Source organism: Pseudophryne corroboree, chromosome 10 (genome assembly GCF_028390025.1).
Source record: "Pseudophryne corroboree isolate aPseCor3 chromosome 10, aPseCor3.hap2, whole genome shotgun sequence".
Classification (NCBI taxonomy): Eukaryota; Metazoa; Chordata; class Amphibia; order Anura; family Myobatrachidae; genus Pseudophryne; species Pseudophryne corroboree.
Window position 1 is genome coordinate 211,624,685 of NC_086453.1, and position 17,659 is coordinate 211,642,343.

At 46.2% G+C, this 17,659-nt stretch overlaps 1 protein-coding gene across 7 annotated transcripts in view; it reads left to right on the top strand.

The window, feature by feature from the left end:
* The window catches only part of PRKCZ (protein kinase C zeta), a 646,661-nt gene that overhangs the window by 468,602 nt on the left and 160,400 nt on the right, over window positions 1-17,659 (top strand). For all 7 annotated transcript variants that reach the window (XM_063943062.1, XM_063943064.1, XM_063943065.1 and 4 more), the window contains one exon: window positions 14,678-14,809. In XM_063943062.1, coding sequence (XP_063799132.1) covers window positions 14,678-14,809 — 132 coding nt within the window. The remainder of the gene's footprint in view (window positions 1-14,677; window positions 14,810-17,659) is intronic.

Genomic DNA, 17,659 nt, shown 5'->3' on the forward strand with positions numbered 1-17,659 from the left:
CCATCCCAAGTGCGGACTTTTTCTGCAATACTTGTATATAGTTATTGCTGCAATAAGGGCTATGTTATTGTTGCATCAGGGTTTAACTGATGCTCTGTTGTTGTTCATACTGTTGACTGGGTAAGTTTATCACAAGTTATACGGTGTGATTGGTGTGGCTGGTATGAGTCTTACCCTGGATTTCCAAAATCCTTTAATTGTACTGTCAGCTCTTCCGGGCACAGTTTTCTCTAACTGAGGTCTGGAGGAGGGACATAGAGGGAGGAGCCAGAGCACACCAGAATCTAAATTCTTTCTTAAAGTGCCCATGTCACCTGCGGAGCCCGTCTACTCCCCATGGTCCTTACGGAGTCCCAAGCATCCACTATGGACTACGAGAAATAGATTTACTGGTAAGTAAAATCTTATTTTTAATGTAAAAAAGTCCTCAGTCACTTTTCCTGTGTCAAAGGAATTGAATTCCTTGTTTGAAGAACCGTGGGTTAATCCTGATAAAAAAATTTCAAATCCCTAAAAGGTTTCTCTCGTCTTTTCCTTTTCTTCCTGAGGATAGGAAAAAATGGGAAAATCCACCGATAGTGGATGCATCAGTATCAGGTTGTCACAAAACATTATATTACCTGTCCCTTATGCAGCCTCCCTGAAAGACACGGCTGTTCGTAAAATTGAGACTACACTTAAATCCTTGTACACAGCTGCTGGGGTGGCCCAGAGACCCACTATAGTATGTGCGTGGATTACTAAATCCATTGCTAAATGGTAGGTAACCTGAGTGGTTGGATGCCTTATCTAAGGGGGAGATTGTATTACTCCTGCAACATATGCAGGACTCTGCGATCTTTAAGATGGAAGCCATAAAAGAAGTAGGTTTGCTTAATGCATGCACCACTGCTATAGCAGTGTCAGCACGCAGGGGCAGTGGACTGCGGACACGGACTCCAGGAAATGCGTGGAAGGCCTACCCTTCACAGGAGAGGCCTTATTTGGAGACTAACTAGACAAATGGATCTCCAAAGCTACTGCGGGTAAGTCCACATATCTTCCTTCTGCAGCTTCCCCAACCAGGAAGACCTACTCAGGATCTACTCTACAGTTCTTTCGGACTGCCAAGTTTAAGGGCACAGTCAGAGGATCTTCTACAGCCAACAGAGGCGCTAGAGGTGAACCACGCAAACCAGCAACTGCCGGTTCTCAGGAACAGAGCTCCAGCTCTGCTTCCTCAAATCCTTCAGCATGACGGTGGACTGCGATGCCTGCAAGACTGGCAGACTAAAAGATTTCAGTCACATCTGGACAACATCATGCCAGGATCCCTGGGTCATAGATCTTATTTCCCAGGGCTACAGACTGGAGTTTCAGGAGCTCCCACCTCACAGATTCTTCAAATCAGGCTTACCAGTTTCACAAGAGGCGAGTATAACCTTACAGGACGCCATTCAAAAACTGGGACAGACTCAGGTCATTTTTCCAGTTCCATCTCAACTCCAAAACAAGGGATATTATTCCAACTTCTTTGTGGTACCAAAACCGGACGGTTCAGTAAGGCCAATTTTGAATCTAAAATCGCTGAACCCGTACTTACGAGTGTTCAAATTCAAGATGGAGTCTCTGAGAGCGGTGATCTCAGGTCTGGAGGAAGGGGAATTCCTAGTGTCTCTGGATGTCAAGGATGTGTACCTTCACATTCCGATCTGGCCGCCTCACCAGGCTTATCTATGATCTGCGCTGCAGGACTGTCACTACCTTTTCCAGGCCCTGCCTTTTGGTCTCCCCACGACACCGAGGGTGTTCATGCAGAGATGTTTCTCCATCGCAAGTAGGGAGTGAACCTAATTCCATACCTGGACGATCTTCTAATAAAGGCTCCGTCAAGGGAGAGGTTGTTGAACAGCATTGGCCTCACGACCAAGCTACTCCTGGATCATGGGTGGATTCTAAATCTTCCAAAAGCTCTCTTGGAGTCAACTCGGAGGCTTCCATTTCTGGGAACAGTACTGGACACACAGTTGCAGAAAGTTTTTCTTCCTTTGGAAAAGGCATTGGCAATCCAGTCGATGGTTTCAGGATGCCCTGAAGCTATCCCGGATATCAGTGTATCTATGCATTTGCCTTCTGGGGAAAATGGTGGCCTCTTACGAGGCTCTTCAGTGCGGAAGGTTTCATGCAAGACCCTTCTAGCTCGATCTATTGGATAAATGGTCCGGATCACATCTTCACATGCACCAGAGGATCCGTCTGTCGTCAAAGGCCAGTATCTGCCTTCTGTGGTGGCTACAGACTTCAAACCTAATCGAGGGCCAGCGGTTCGGTATTTAAAATTGGATTCTGCTAACCACGGATGCAAGCCTCAGAGGTTGGGGTGCAGTTTCAAGGAAGATGGTCAAGTCAGGAAGTCGTCCTTCCAATCAACATTCTGGAACTCTGGGCTATATACAATGCCCTTCTGCAGGCCTCATATCTTCTTCAAGATCAGGCCATTCAGGTCCAGTCAGACAATGTGACGGCAGTGACGTACATAAACTGACAGGGTGGAACGAAAAGCAGAGCAACAATGTCAGAGGTGTCAAGAATTCTCCTCTGGGCAGAATAACACGCTGTGGCATTGTCGGCGGTCTTCATTCCGGGAGTAGACAACTGGGAAGCAGACTTCCTCATCAGACACGACCTGCACCCGGGGGAGTGGGGCCTTCACCTGGAAGTGTTCAGTTGCTTGAGACGTCGATGGGGATTACCACAAATCGACATGTCCTCTCGTCTCAACAAGAAGCTCATGCGGTATTGTTCCAGGTCGAGAGACCCACAGGCAGTGGCGGTGGATGCTCTGACGACTCCATGGGTCTATCAGATGGTGTACGTGTTTCCTCCACTTCCTCTAATCCCAAGAATTCTGAAGAGAGTAAAAAGAGAAAAAGTTCAAGCAATTCTCATTGCTTCCAGACTGGCCAAGAAGGCTCTGGTACGCGGACCTTCTGTAGATGCTCCTGGAAGATCCCTGGCCTCTACCGCTTTGCGGCAGGGCCCGTTCGTCTATCAAGACTTAACACGGCTACGTTTGACGGCATGGAAGTTGAACGGCTGATTCTGGCCAGGAGAGGCATTCCTGACAAGGTCATCCCGGCTATGATCCAAGCTAGGAAGGGGGTAACGTCTAAACATTACCACCGTATGTGGAAGAAATACGTCTCTTGGTGTGAGAGCAGAAAATATTCTGTGGTGGAATTTCATGTGGGATGTTTCCTGCTTTTTCTGCAGTAGGATGTGGATGTGGGCCTACGTCTGGGCTCCGTAAAAGTCCAGATTTCGGCCTTGTCCATTTTCTTTCAGAAACAATTGGCTTCTCTCCCTGAGGTCCAGACGTTCTTGAAAGGGGTTCTGCACATCCAGCCCACGGCACCTTGTGATCTCAGTTTCGTGCTGCAGTTCCTCCAATCGGACTGGTTTGAACAGTTACAGGAGGTAGACGTAAACTATCTTACGTGGAAGACCATCACACTGTTGGCATTGGCTTTAGCAAGTCTTGTGTCGGAGCTGGGGGGCGTTGTCTCACAAGAGCCCGTATTTCATTTTCCATGAGGACAGCTGAACTCAGGACTCGTCAACAATTTCTTCCTAAGGTACTGTCACAGAAAATCGGACTCGCTGTTTGTCCTTTACGATCCCAATAAGATTGGGTGTCCTGCTTCAAAGCAGTCAATTGCACGCTGGATCAGGCTCACTATCCAGCATGCTTATTTCACGGCAGGATTGCTGATTCCAAAATCTGTACAGGCCCACTCGACTAGGTCAGTGGGTTCTTCTTGGGCGGCTGCCCGCGATGTCTCGGTCTTACAGCTCTGCCGAGCAGTTACTTGTTCAGGTTTGAACACGTTTGCAAAGTTCTATAAGTTTCGATCCCTTGGCCTCTGAGGACCTTCAGTTTAGTCAATCAGTTCTGCAGGACCCTCAGAACTCTCCCACCCGGTTTGGGAGCTTTGGTACTTACCCATGGTACTAAATGGAACCCCAGTATCCTCTAGGACGTAAAAGAAAATAGGATTTTAATTACCTACCGTTAAATCCTTTTCTCGTAGTCCGTAGAGGATACTGGGCGCCCGCTCGGTGCTTCGTTCTTCCTGCATTGTTACTTGGTTAAGTTTTATTGGTTGATTCAGCTGGTACTGTTCCTGTTTCAAGTTTGGTTAGCTTAGCTTTCCTCTTGTTTGTGTGTGCTGGTTCGGAATTTCACCACTATCTTTTTATATCCTTCTCTCAAAGTATATCCGTCTCCTCGAGCACAGTTTCCTAGACTGTGGGGCAGATGTATTAACCTGTAGAAGGCAAAAGGAAGTGATAAACCAGTGATAAAGCAGTGTTAAGTGCAAGGTGATAATGCACCAGCCAATCAGCCCCTAACTGTTAATTTACATATGGGAGCTGTTTGGCTGGTGTGTTTATCACCTTGCATTTATCACTGGTTTATCACTTCCTTATGCCTTCTCCAGGTTAATACATCTGCCCCTGAGTATGGTAGGAGGGGCATAGAGGAAGGAGCCATCCCACACTATCAAATTCTTAAAATGCCCATGGCTCCTAGTGGACCTGTCTATACCCCATGGTACTAAATGGATCCCCAGTATCCTCTACGGACTACGAGAAAAGGATTTATTGGTAGGTAATTAAAATCCTATTTCTGCAGCGGTTTACACTCTGTTCCACATGGAATACACCTCTATAACCCCACTTCCAGGCACTGTGAGCTCAGTTTCGTGTTGGTGCCTGCAGAAGCAGGTCACTTAAAAGGGGGGCTGCAATGGGCAGCCCTGAAAAAGCTTTTAGAAGACTTCAAGGGCCGCAGCACTTACATGTCAGGGTGACATTCTGTGCTACAGCTCTGTCACCTCCCCTGCTGCGTCGCATACTCCCGCTTGCTCTGTTCCCGGGTACTTGCGGCGGAGACGCTCTAGACACACGGTCGCAGACGCTCTCCTGGTTCGCGTGGCTGCTACTGAAGGGAGGAGGTAAGAGGGGGCCCCAGGTGGGACCCGCCATTAAATCGCGTTGCGGTTGCAGTCTACAGAGACTGATTGCGACGCTGGCATGGACACTGTAACGGAGCAGGGACCCCACTAAATCTACCAGGGCTTAGGAGCTCAGGTCGGATATATAAATATCCTCTTTATTAAGACTCCATAGTACCAGTTGGTGAGGACAAGCATAGGGGAGAAGGCGCTTGACCTGTAGCCCCTCCCCCAGCTCCGTGCGCCATCTACTGCTGGTGTTCCCGCCCTGGAGCTGCCTCACACTCTCCCTCACTCCCTGTCTGAGATGCTGGTCGCCATTTTCTAAAATAGATGCGACTGGTCTCCTGTACTGCAGGGCAAGGTCTTCTTAGTAAACCCGCCTGTACATCAGCGCCATGGTTTTACAAGCAATTCAGTATTCTACATGTCACTATTAAGACAGCGTTAGTTAAGAACAAGTGTACCTGTGCCAGAATATATTGTACGAGTCTTCTGATGTATACATCTGGTCTCAGACCGTGCATTGTTATATATCATATACATATACTAGTCAAGTGTAGTTTTATTGTGTTACTAAAATAATTATCTGCATTGTCACTGTGACTGTGTGTGCCTGTATCTGCTGTATGGATTTCACTTTCAGTGTATCCCAGCTATATCTCTCACTGTATTCTGTACCGTAAGGGACTAGGTGTGTCATGGTCCATATATAGTGCTTCACAGTATTTACCGATTAAAGTGTACTATACTGTGTACTCAGTCACATAATACCGGATTTATTCACTGGTGTTGTGTACTGTGTGCGTAGTCACATTGTACCGGGTTTAGTCGCTGGTTTTGTGTACTGTGTACGCTGTCACATACTACAGGATTTATTTGCAGGTATTGTACTCTGTCTGGCTGTATCGTACTAATACGCTCTGCTGTTACCTAACTGAGAATGTCAAACAAAAAGGACGGGGAATCCGTGAACGCTCTTGCATCGTGCAGTGCATGCGCAAAGGATTTGCCTGAGGGGGAAGTTTTGTATGAGGGTCTGTGTACTACTTGCCATACGTCTCCCATTCAGTTCGCAGCTCCTGTAACCAATAAGGAGCCACCTTGGGCAGCGTTCTCATCTATGTTAAATACGATTGTGACACGCCTTATGCCCCCTATGGGACCTCCTGTGCAATTACAGCCACATATTGTCCCTATGGTTAATCCGCCTTGGGCGGATAATTTGTCTACCCAGTTGCAGCAATTGAGTCAATCCTTGGTTAGACATAAAACTCTTCCATCACCTGGTCATCTAAGTGGGCTACTTCCTCCTCTCAATCCACTAACCTCTCAGAAGATTCTTCTGATGAGGAGGGGGAGTATACTGTCCCGTCAGACGCTGACACAGCTGCTTCTGACGAGGAATCTACTACTCAGGTTGATGTCCCTGACTTAGGGCCTAATTCTGAGTTGATCGCAGCAGCAAATCTGTTAGCAGTTGGGCAAAACCATGGGGGTCATTCCGAGTTGTTAGCTCGCAAGCTGCTTTTAGCAGCATTGCACACGCTAAGCCGCCGCCTACTGGGAGTGAATCTTAGCTTATCAAAATTGCGAACGAAAAGATTCGCAATATTGCGATAAGACATCTCTGTGCAGTTTCTGAGTAACTCGAGACTTACTCGGCATCAGTTCAGTGCTTGTCGTTCCTGGTTTGGCGTCACAAACACACACAGCGTTCGCCCAGACACTCCTCCGTTTCTCCAGCCACTCCCGCGTTTTTCCCAGAAACGGTAGCGTTTTTTCACACACTCCCATAAAACGGGCTGTTTCCGCCCAGAAACACCCACTTCCTGTCAATCACATTACGATCACCAGAACGATGAAAAAAACGTGAGTAAAATTCCGAACTGCATAGCAAATTTACTTGGCGCAGTCGCAGTGCGGACATTGCGCATGCGCACTAAGCGGAAAATCGCTGCGATGCGAAGAAATATACAGAGCGAACAACTCGGAATGACCCCCCATGTGTACTGCAGGGGGGACAGATATAACATGTGCAGAGACCGTTAGATTTGAGTGGGGTGTATTCAAACTGAAATCTAAATTGCAGTGCAAAATTAAAGCAGCCAGTATGTACCCTGCACAGAAACAAAACACCCCACCCAAATCTAACTCTCAGCAAATGTTATATCTGCCCCCCTGCAGTGCACATGGTTTTGCCCAACTGCTAACAAACTTGCTGCTGCGATCAACTCAGAATTACCCCCTTAGTGTGCTGCTATTGAACAGATCCTACAAATCACTGATGATGATGATTCCACTGCGGTGTCTAAGAAACCTGTTAAGTTTAAACGTCAGAAGGTAACTGAAACGTATTACCGCATTCTGACCAGTGGACATACGACAAGAACCCTGGTCTTCTCCAGTAAAGAAATTCTCCCTGTCTAAAAGGATGATGGCTCGCTATCCTCTCCCTACAGAGTTGTGTAACAAGTGGGAAAATTCACCACCTGTGGATTCCCATGTCACCCGTCTAGTGGTGTCGTCTACTCTGCCTGTCACCACTGTCACCTCACTGAAGGAACATACAGATAAGCGTGTGGAGGGATGCCGGAAGTCTATTCACTCCCTTACAGGTGCTGTACATAGACCCACTATAGCAGCCTCTTGGGCTGCAAAAGGAATTGAAGCATGGGTTCAGGCATTAGAGGAAGAGCTGCCTCAGGATATATCTGACATTGCCAGACAGTACCTATCTCACATTACCACCACCGCCTATTACATTCAGGAGGCGTACTCTGAGGCAGGTGTGTTAGCGGCCAAGGCATCGACTATGTTCATCCTGGCTCGACATGTTCTTTGGCTGAGGTCATGGAAGGTGGACCTGGACTCCAAAATGACCTTGGAGGTACTCCCTTTTAAGGGGGACATCCTCTTTGGGGATGATCTCAATAAAATTGTGACTGACTTAGCGGCTGCTAAGACTGCCTTTCTCCCTAACACTACTCCTTCTGCACAGAAGGCAAGAAGGTACCACTTTTTGCTCCTTTCGGCCTCAAGGGAAAGCAAAAGGTCAGTCATACTTCCAAAACCACAAAACCCAATGCTAAGCAATCTTGGGCAGCCCGTCAGCCTGCTTCTAAACGAGACAACCCTGCTGCATGACGGGACAGGCCTCCTCTTATGGGATCCCAGGGTGTGAGGCCGACTTCTGCGATTCATCCAGGTCTGGTTAAAGACCACTTCAGACGCATGGGTGCGAGAAGTTGTCTCTCACGGGTACGCAGTCTCTTTCAAGAGGCGTCCCACTCGCCAATTCTGCACAATGGTTATCCCTTCGGATCCGTTAAAGGCGCAAGGTCTAAAAATGGTTGTGAGTTCCATCCTGGACACAGGAGTGGTGGTGCCGGTACCTCTATCCCAGAGAAACAGAGGATACTACTCAACCCTGTTTCTAGTACTGAAACCAATGGGTCTATCCGGCCTATACTCAACCTCAATCACTGAACAAGTTTGTGAGAGTTTCCAAGTTCCGTATGGAAACACTGTGCTCAATTGTACTGGACATGAAACCCGGAGATTATATGGTATCCCTGGATATACAGGCTGCTTACCTGCATATACCTATTGCCATATCGCATCAGCAATATCTGCGGTTTGCCATTGGCAACCTTCACGATCAGTTCCAGGCTCTGCCGTTTGGATTGGCCACGGCCCCTCGGATCTTCACCAAGGTTTTGGTTGTGATGACTGCTCATCTCCGTCACCAGGGAGTAAGGATCCTGCCGTGTCTGGACATCTTGCTAATCCTGGCAAACTCCCACAATGTCCTACTCAGTCATCTACAACTGACTGTAAACTTCCAACCAGCCCACGAAGGGCTCATCAACTGGAAGAAATACTCGCTAGTCCCTGCTCGGAGCATGGTGCACCTGGGGGCACTGCTGGACACACACAAACCGTAAACGGCTGTTTATGTCTCCAGAGAAGGTCCTGAAGCTTCAGGACAGGATAAGATACTTCCTCTCTCGCCCAAGAGTGTCGATACACGTACTAGGCTTGATGGTGTCGGCTTTCGACATGGTAGAGTACGCTCAATTTCATTCCCGCTCCTCTGCAGAGGTTAATCCTTTCCAAGTGGGACGGCCTACCTCATCTGATCAGGTCTCACATGATGTCCTTGAATCCGGAGGTTTGTCTATCGCTGACCTGGTGGCTACAGGACCAGCAGTTAAGCTGGGGACGTCCCTTCTGGATTCCCAACTGGGTCCTTCTGACTACGGATGCCAGTCTGAGGGGCTGGGGCACGGTGTTGGAGCAACACTCTTTCCAGGGTCTGTGGACCAAGGAGGACTCACTCCTCCCGATACATTCTGGAATTGCGGGCAGTGTTCAATGCTTTGTCTCTCGCCCTGCCTTGAATAAAGAACAGGCCTGTTCAAGTACTGTCAGACAACTCCACCACAGTGACATACATAAACCATCAAGGAGGCACTCGAAGCCGCATGGCAATGATGAAAGTGTCAAAAATCCTTAGTTGGGCGGAACGCCATCTGCCAGCAATATCGTCCGTGTTTATTCCGGTACTCCTCAACTGGGAAGCGGATTTCCTCAGTCATCAGGACGTGCATGCCGGGGAGTGGAGTCTTCATCAGGAAGTCTTTCAACTCCTAGTGGACAAATGGAGCGTACCAGATGTAGTCCTGATGGCGTCTCGACACAATCACAAAGTTCCGGTCTTCGGATCAAGAACAAGGGATCCTCAAGCAGCGTTCGTGGACGCACTGGCAATTCCATTAAACTTTCGGCTGCCCTACGTGTTCCCTCCAGTGTCACTCCTGCCCAGGGTACTACGGAAGTTCAAAAAAGATGGAGGAATACTACTTCCAGTCGCTCCAGCATGGCCCCGACGGCATTGGTTATCAGACCTGCAGGGTCTATCGATGAAACGTCCTCTCTTACTTCCTCAATGGCCAGACCTCCTCGTTCAGGACCCTTGTATCTACCCGGACCTGGCCAGACTGGCTTTGACGGCATGTCTCTTCAAGCATCACTCCTGAGGGCCAAAGGTTTTCCGAGGCGGTTATCCAAACAATGCTGAAGGCCCGAATACAGCCATCTGCACGGATATTTTACAGTGTCTGGAATTCTTACTGCACCTGGTGTGCGGTTAAGAATTACGATGCATACAAATTCAGAACTTGCAGACTTCTGGTTTCTCTGCAACAAGGCCTGGACTTAGGCCTTCGTCTGACCTCCCTCAAGGTTCATATCTCTGCCTTGTTGGTGTGATTTCAGAGAAAAATTACGTCTATTTCTGACGTTCATACTTTCAATCGGGGTGTTTTACGAATTTAGCCTCCCTGTGTACCTCCTGTGGCTCCATGGGATCTGTCTGTTGTCCTGAATGCCCTGCAAGAGTCTCCATTTGAACCTCTTTAGTCAGTGGACCTTAAATGGCTCACAGTCAAGGTCCTGTTCCTACTGGCTATTGCCTCTGCTAGGAGGGTGTCAGACCTAGGTGATTTGTCCTGGTATCCACCCTTCCTGATATTTCACAGTGACTGGGAAGTTCTTAGAACTTGCCCTGGTTGTTACCTAAGGTGGTGCTATCTTTTCACCTTACCCAAGATATTGTGGTTCCGGCCTTCATCTCTTCTGGTTTGTCCGTCAAAGAGCGGTTTTTGGATGTGGTACGGGCTCTCCGTATATACGTGGAGAGGACTGCCTCTATCAGGAGGTCAGATTCCCTTTTTGTACTTTTTGGTTTTCACAAACGTAGCTGGCCTGCGACTAAGCAAAACTTGGCCAGATGGATTAGAATGATGATTGCACAAGCTTATGCACAGGCTGGACCTTTAGCTCCTGATGCTATTAAAGCTCATTCTTCTCGGTCTATTGGACCCTCTTTGGCGGACCTCCGTGGCGCGTCTGCAGAATAATTGTGCAAGATGGCTACATGGTCCTCAGTCAACACGTTCATTAGGTTCTATGCCTTTGATACTTCCAGGATGCTTCCTTTGGACGCCGGGTTCTCATATCCGCTAAGGCGCGTCCCCTCCTTTGAGGAACTGCTTTAGGACATCCTCAATGTATTCCCTGTGGAACACAGTGTACCCCGCTACAGAAAAGGAGATTTATGGTAGACTTACCATTGTTAAATCTCTTTCTGCGAGGTACAGTGGGTTCCACAGGGCGCCTGCCCTGACGCACCTAGCTTCTATGTTTGTATGGCATTAGCCGCTGGTCCCTTCTCCTGTCGTGAAAATGTGGTTCTATGTGACTAACATCTGCCTTCTCTTTTACCTGCTCCTGCATTGGACTGGTTAACGAAACTGAGCTCACAGTGCCTGGAGGCGGGGTTATAGAGGAGGCCTCAATAGATCCTGGGACAGCTAAAGCTTTAACCTGTTGGTGCCTGGATCAAGATCCATCTCTACACACCGATGTATTCCCTGTGGAACCCAGTGTACCTCGCAGAAAGATTTAACAATGGTAAGTCTACCATAAATCTCCTTTTTTACACAGCAGTTTAGATTTCAGTTCGAACACGGCCCAGCCCAATCGAAATCCCTCTGCACATGTTAAATTTGCCCCACCTGCAGTACAATTGTTTTGCCCAGTTGCTTGATAATTTGCTTTTCTTACAAACATGAATCAGGCCCTAAACATGGATAAAGGCATGTGTTGCTTTCAGCATATACAGACATGTATAGGAGAGTTATTGTTCAAAAAACATTCAGTTTTCCTTTATAGAAAGGAATATACCTTTAGTAAAAACATATAATTCTTATTTGTAACTTTGTCAGTTATAGAAGCAGCAATGTGTACCTGTTACCTACATACAGGATGGCAGCCATGTTAGTGGAACCATTATCAGCCTTTAAGTTTGATAGCAACAAGTTAGTTAGTGAATTGATCAGCTGCATTCTCATGGATACTGGTTACCTCCACTTTATCTAGATCACTGCTAAAATGTAGGTATTTCTCGCTGTCATAGATTGGCTATTAATAAGTAGCATGTTCCATTTAATATAGTTTATAAATGGCGGGTGTAGTATGGTATGCCGACGGCCGGGCTCCCGGCGGCCAGCATACCAGCACTGGAATCCCGACCGCCGGCATACCGGCAGCTGGGCGAGCGCAAATGAGTCCCTCGCGGGTTCGCTGCACTCGCCACGCTGCGGGCACGGTGGCGCGCTATGCGCGCCTTGCTCTCTATTCTACCTCTAGGGGGGTCGTGGACCCCCAAGAGGCAGAAAAGGTGTCGGTATGCCGGCGCCGGTATACTGTGCGCCGGGATCCCAACAGCCAGCAAACTGAAGACCACCCATAAATGGCTACTGTCAGACTCTAAGTGGGGAATCAGTTGTTTTTTGATTGCCCATAAGTAATGGCTGCTTGACAGAGCTATTCAAATATTTTGCCAATTTTATGTGACTGGGCGATTTCTTTTTGCAGCTTCCTGAGGTGGCAAGCAGAAATCTGCAAAAGGTCAACTCTCTGGGTGCCCAAAATGCTATTTCTGCAATGTGCCCAATATTTTAGGCTGGCTTAGCTGCTTTATGCAGCTAAACCCTGCTGCTTTTGGCATTACAAGTGCAATAAATAATGGGCATCGTTTCCATGTGCATAGCAATTGAATATCTCCGACGGGCGCCCATTACTTATTTGCGGACAAAAAAAAACCAATAGATATCCCCCCTAACATTTGTAATTATTTTCATTCTCAATGCTTATGTTATGACTATTTCCGAAAATGAATAGAACCATATCCACACTGTCAAGGCCGCCACAGCGCACACAATGCTGGGAATTGTAATACAATTTCAGAGCTGGTATTTTTTGGTAATGTCCTGGTTATGCATGTGGCGTGTGTTATTAGCCAGATACGTGTATGACAGAACATACCAACTTTGCAGGCGGTTTAGTGTGGAAGATAAAACACAATTGTACTGAAAGTACTAAACAGCGCTAAAAATGAATCTATGCAGACAGGTGGAAAGGATCAATCAACAATTTAATATATAAAAGTGGGTATCGTGATACCTGTGGTAACAATTAAAAATCGCTAGTGCACACAAAGAACAGTTAAAAAAACCATGGCTAGTTGTGGAAAGCCAAATGGGATCAGAAACAGGACATAAATATTTCTAATATCCAGTGGTTGGTGGACCTCAGTTTTCCTTAAGCCACAAAACATGTAAGTCTCTCCACAAATAATTACCGATCCTGGAGGTGCAAATGCAGAATTCCCTGGTGATATCTCAGCAAATGAAGATCTCAGCACACCAGTTGTAGGGAATTGGTTATCCTCCATTAGCAATAGGATGGTAGTGGGGGAAAGGTCCCAGGCTTGTTTGAAGGTCCACCGTCCAAATGGTCCTGGATAGTGTATGTCCCAATGTCCAGCAGGTAAGTTCTTACGCGTTTCGCTGTCTTCAGGGGGCAGCTTTGTCAAAGGTAAATGCTCTCTGTAATAGTCATCCCTTATATAGGGCATAAATTGATTAATCCACATCACCTGTCTGCTGTAACAATTAAGTATGAATTCATTCAAAATGCAATTTAAAAACCTAATTCTAACAAAGGAGGCAAACCTATTGTAAATCCTTATTTTTATTAATAAAAACGAGTGTTTATAACAATGTTTTTCAGTGTATAATACCATATATTTCAAACTAAGTATCTGTTTCCATAAGATCAAGGTGGATAGACATATGTATAGATCCACTAGGCTTCATTGTCTTCACTTCCATTTACACTCTAGTGGCTGTACATTGTGCGGTCACGTGAGATAGGTGTCATGCATCACGTGACCCGCACTACCAATCAGAGCATAATAAACAGTTAAGACCATCATGGTCATGCGGCTCATAGTTATCCAATCTCGGCGATCCAATCACATGGGATCGGTGTCATATATCACATGACCCGCACTACCAAGCAGAGCATAATAAACAGTTATGACCATCATGGTCACATGGCTCGTAGACAGAACATACCAACTTTGCAGGCGGTTTAGTGTGGAAGATACTTTGGTTAAACTTTCATACCACAGATAAGAAAAATTATATCCGCCTACTGTGTATTAAAACAATAGTTGTAAAACAGCCCCTCTTCTCTAGCACATTATTAATATTAGTCAAGAAAAAGCAAGGAAGTTTTCTACAGATATAACATTGTGTAACACATTTATTTAAACTTAAAATGTTGCTAAAATGTTGCATTTTCCCCCCCTAAATTGCATCTTCTCACACTACATATTACTAATCTAGTATGTTCAGCAAATGGGCAATACCTCCCTTTTCTGTCTAACGCATTCATTTGTATTTGCGTGTACTTTCCTAAATGTTTTTTTTTTTTATTTTCTTTCATGTTTTGTTTCCTCACCATCTCTTACTGCTTAGGGAGACATTTACTAAGCAGTGATAAGAGCGAAGAAGTGAGCCAGTGGAGAAGTTGCCCCATCAGCCAATCAACAGCTCTGTATAATTTTATAGTATGCAAATTATAGCTGTTACTTCAGTGCTGATTGGTTGCCATGGGCGACTTCTGCACTGGCTCACTTCTCCGCTCTTATCAATGCTTAGTAAATGTCCCCCTAATGTGTTGTATGTGTGTTTGGATGTGCACATGTGATAGCCTTGGGATAACACATTATCACTGTATATAGTAACTTTATTGTCCATTTTTAGAAAGCCTACTGTGGCCAGTGCAGTGAAAGGATATGGGGCCTTGGGAGGCAGGGCTACAAGTGTATCAACTGCAAACTGCTTGTCCATAAACGCTGTCACATACTCGTTCCACTGATCTGCAAAAAGCATATGGTGAGTGCTGTTACAGTGACCTGTAATTCTGGCAGTGTGTGCCACAAAATGATCATATCATGCAATTGAGTGCTAGAAATAAGTGAAATGTGGAGTCCTAATGGTAAAAGCTGATCGTGACTTTCCCAAATAGAATGTCTGTTATGGCAGCTAAAGGAATTACTGAGGATTAAATAAGGGGGGCTGTGAATATTTATGTACCTTTGCAGCACCTTTGCATGTTCCGTTACGGAAGGCTGATGCTGCCTGCAGCTTATGGAGGTATGGTTTACCGTAAGTGGCTGAACAATGAGCAGCGCAGCCACGGCGAGTGAATTTGACCATTAGGGTATTTTGTGTTGATGATTAATGAATATTTCATTTTTGATTCCCTGATGTTATAATAAACGTAAAAAAAAAGGAATGAAATGCTGAATTCTGTTATATCTGTGTGTGTCAATCACATCAAAAGCGCTATAGGTCACTGTGGTGAAAGGGTTTAAATGAAGATAGTAGGGCAGGGAGATAATAGCAGGAGGAAGGTAAAAGTACAGCAAGAGAGCGTAATTAATGTGAGAGAGTAGAACAAGGCGGAGCGAGACTGAGGTAAGAGTCTCTCAAGGAGGCAGAATGTTGGGTCTGATACAGAGATGTACACTGATGCATTTGCAGCTACTGCTGCTGACGCCTGAGAACTGAATGAGACACCCACAGGCAACCTTGCAAATATCAGCATCTTCATGCACCGCCGCGTCGTCACTTGTAGATGCTTCGATCTAGCTCTATGGTCGCACAGAATGGCCGCTTGTATTGAGAAGCAGGTGCCATGTTCACTGTGTACGGGATCACAGTTATAGGCATAGATGCCTGAAAACAGCCATGATACACCTGCTACATCCCCCAAATGCTTCCCGACTGTCAATCACTTTGCTGATAAATCCTCACAGCGAGCGACATCAATAAGCGTGCACAGTGTGGCTTGGACGCATGCGCATTTTGCTGATTATGGATCAGCAGAGGAAACATCGGCATCTCCGAATTAGGCCCATGGTTAATGTCTGTGCTCTGGAAGGATACAGAGCGGAATGGAGGATGATCGTCGGCCGAGGAAAGGGATTGTGATTGACGTGATTGGAATAGGAAAGGGAGCAAGAATGAGATGAGAGACCTGGAAGGAGAGAGCATGACAAAGACTGCACAGATGAACAATTGTAAATGCTTGGCTGTAATGTTGGGTACACACTATACAGTATATCAATGAATGTTATTTTGTGAGTACAACAGATATGTTTGTGAATGACATTCATATACATGTTGCATCGGCCCTGCAGCACAGCTGATGTTGATGTATCTTGCAGATCTATCAGTATATGTGACTGTGTGTACAGCCAACCACACGATAGGTCTGCAGCAACAGCTATTGATGATATGATATCACAAGTGGTCGGGCATATTTAAATGACTCTGCTGCCAGACATATCAGGCGATGCATTAGTTATGGTGCCCATACACTTGTGCGATGTCCTGCGGGGCATGGCACCGGAAGTTCAGGTGCAATCGCACCTGAACTGCCAAAGTGATTACCATGCGATAGATCACATGGTAATCACGTGATGTGCACATCACCGCCGAGTGGGAGCAGCCTCCATCCGCTCTCGGCGGGTGCCCATCGCACATCGCAGTGCGTTATATAGCATGTGTTTTTAAAAACACATGTGATCGCACTGCGATTCGATAAATATTAAGTGCAGCACATACTATCTTGAGACGTGAGATTCGACCAGCGTGCCTGCGCATCGCGTCGCAAGGTACTTAAAATGTGCATACAATCCTTCCATTTCTCTCACAGATGTGGTCGAAATCGAAGGTTAGCACCGATTATCTCACAAGTGTATGGGCACCATAAGTGTGTATGCACAAGATAATGGGTCCATTTGTCGTCCTTTAGATCGAACAGATGGTATATCTGACATGTCTGTGAACAATGTCCTTCACAGACGTATTGCGCTGGACCTGCAACACAGCCGCTGCCCAATATATCTGCAGATATATCTGCGCATCTGGCTTTTGTACAGGCAACCCGCCGTTCGCCTGTACACTTACTGCAGGGACTGACATCAAAGCCAGACAGGCAAATTCAAATGTGATGTGAGGGCCAACACATTGAGTGGCCAGTCGGTAAGTGTATATGCTTACCTGAATTGGCAACTCTTTCGGTGAGATGGCGTGCCCACTGGCAAGTTGTTATAGCATGTACCCAGCCTAACACTGCAAGCAGAGATCCTGTACATTGCATTCTCTGTTATGGCTCTGTACCTAAGCTATGCAGATATGCTTTTTATAAGTGGCTGTATATTCTGTAGTCTGGGGATGAACGTAAGCCAAGATGCATCAGATCTAGTTCAAATAATTTCTGTTCAGCTTTTCTTCTAGTGGCCTATTGACCAGATCTTACTATGTGTAGTTCATCCTTTTTATCTTGTTAGTGATTAGGAACTACAGTATGTGTTGGTTTGACCAATAAACCACATATTGTTATTACTTTTTTTTCCTATTAGTCTTAGAAAATGCTTACATTGCTTCCAGTATCAGAGCATGAAATAAGATTTTCAAATACCGATTCATTTTGTGTGGTTTCCCAGCAACTGATGAAAGCGCTGATAAGTTTAGAAGCCTGTGGCAGTGTGTGACTTCTATTTTTTTTCTGCATTGCCAACAAGCCGAATGCATCAGTGTGTTATTTTATGAAATAGTTGGACCATGAATTAAGACTCTATACACAAGTTCCAGCAATTAAGTCACCTATTACCAAGCTTTGTGCTTATCAGAGCATTCTGGTTAATATATTTACATGTATTTCCCCAAATGAAG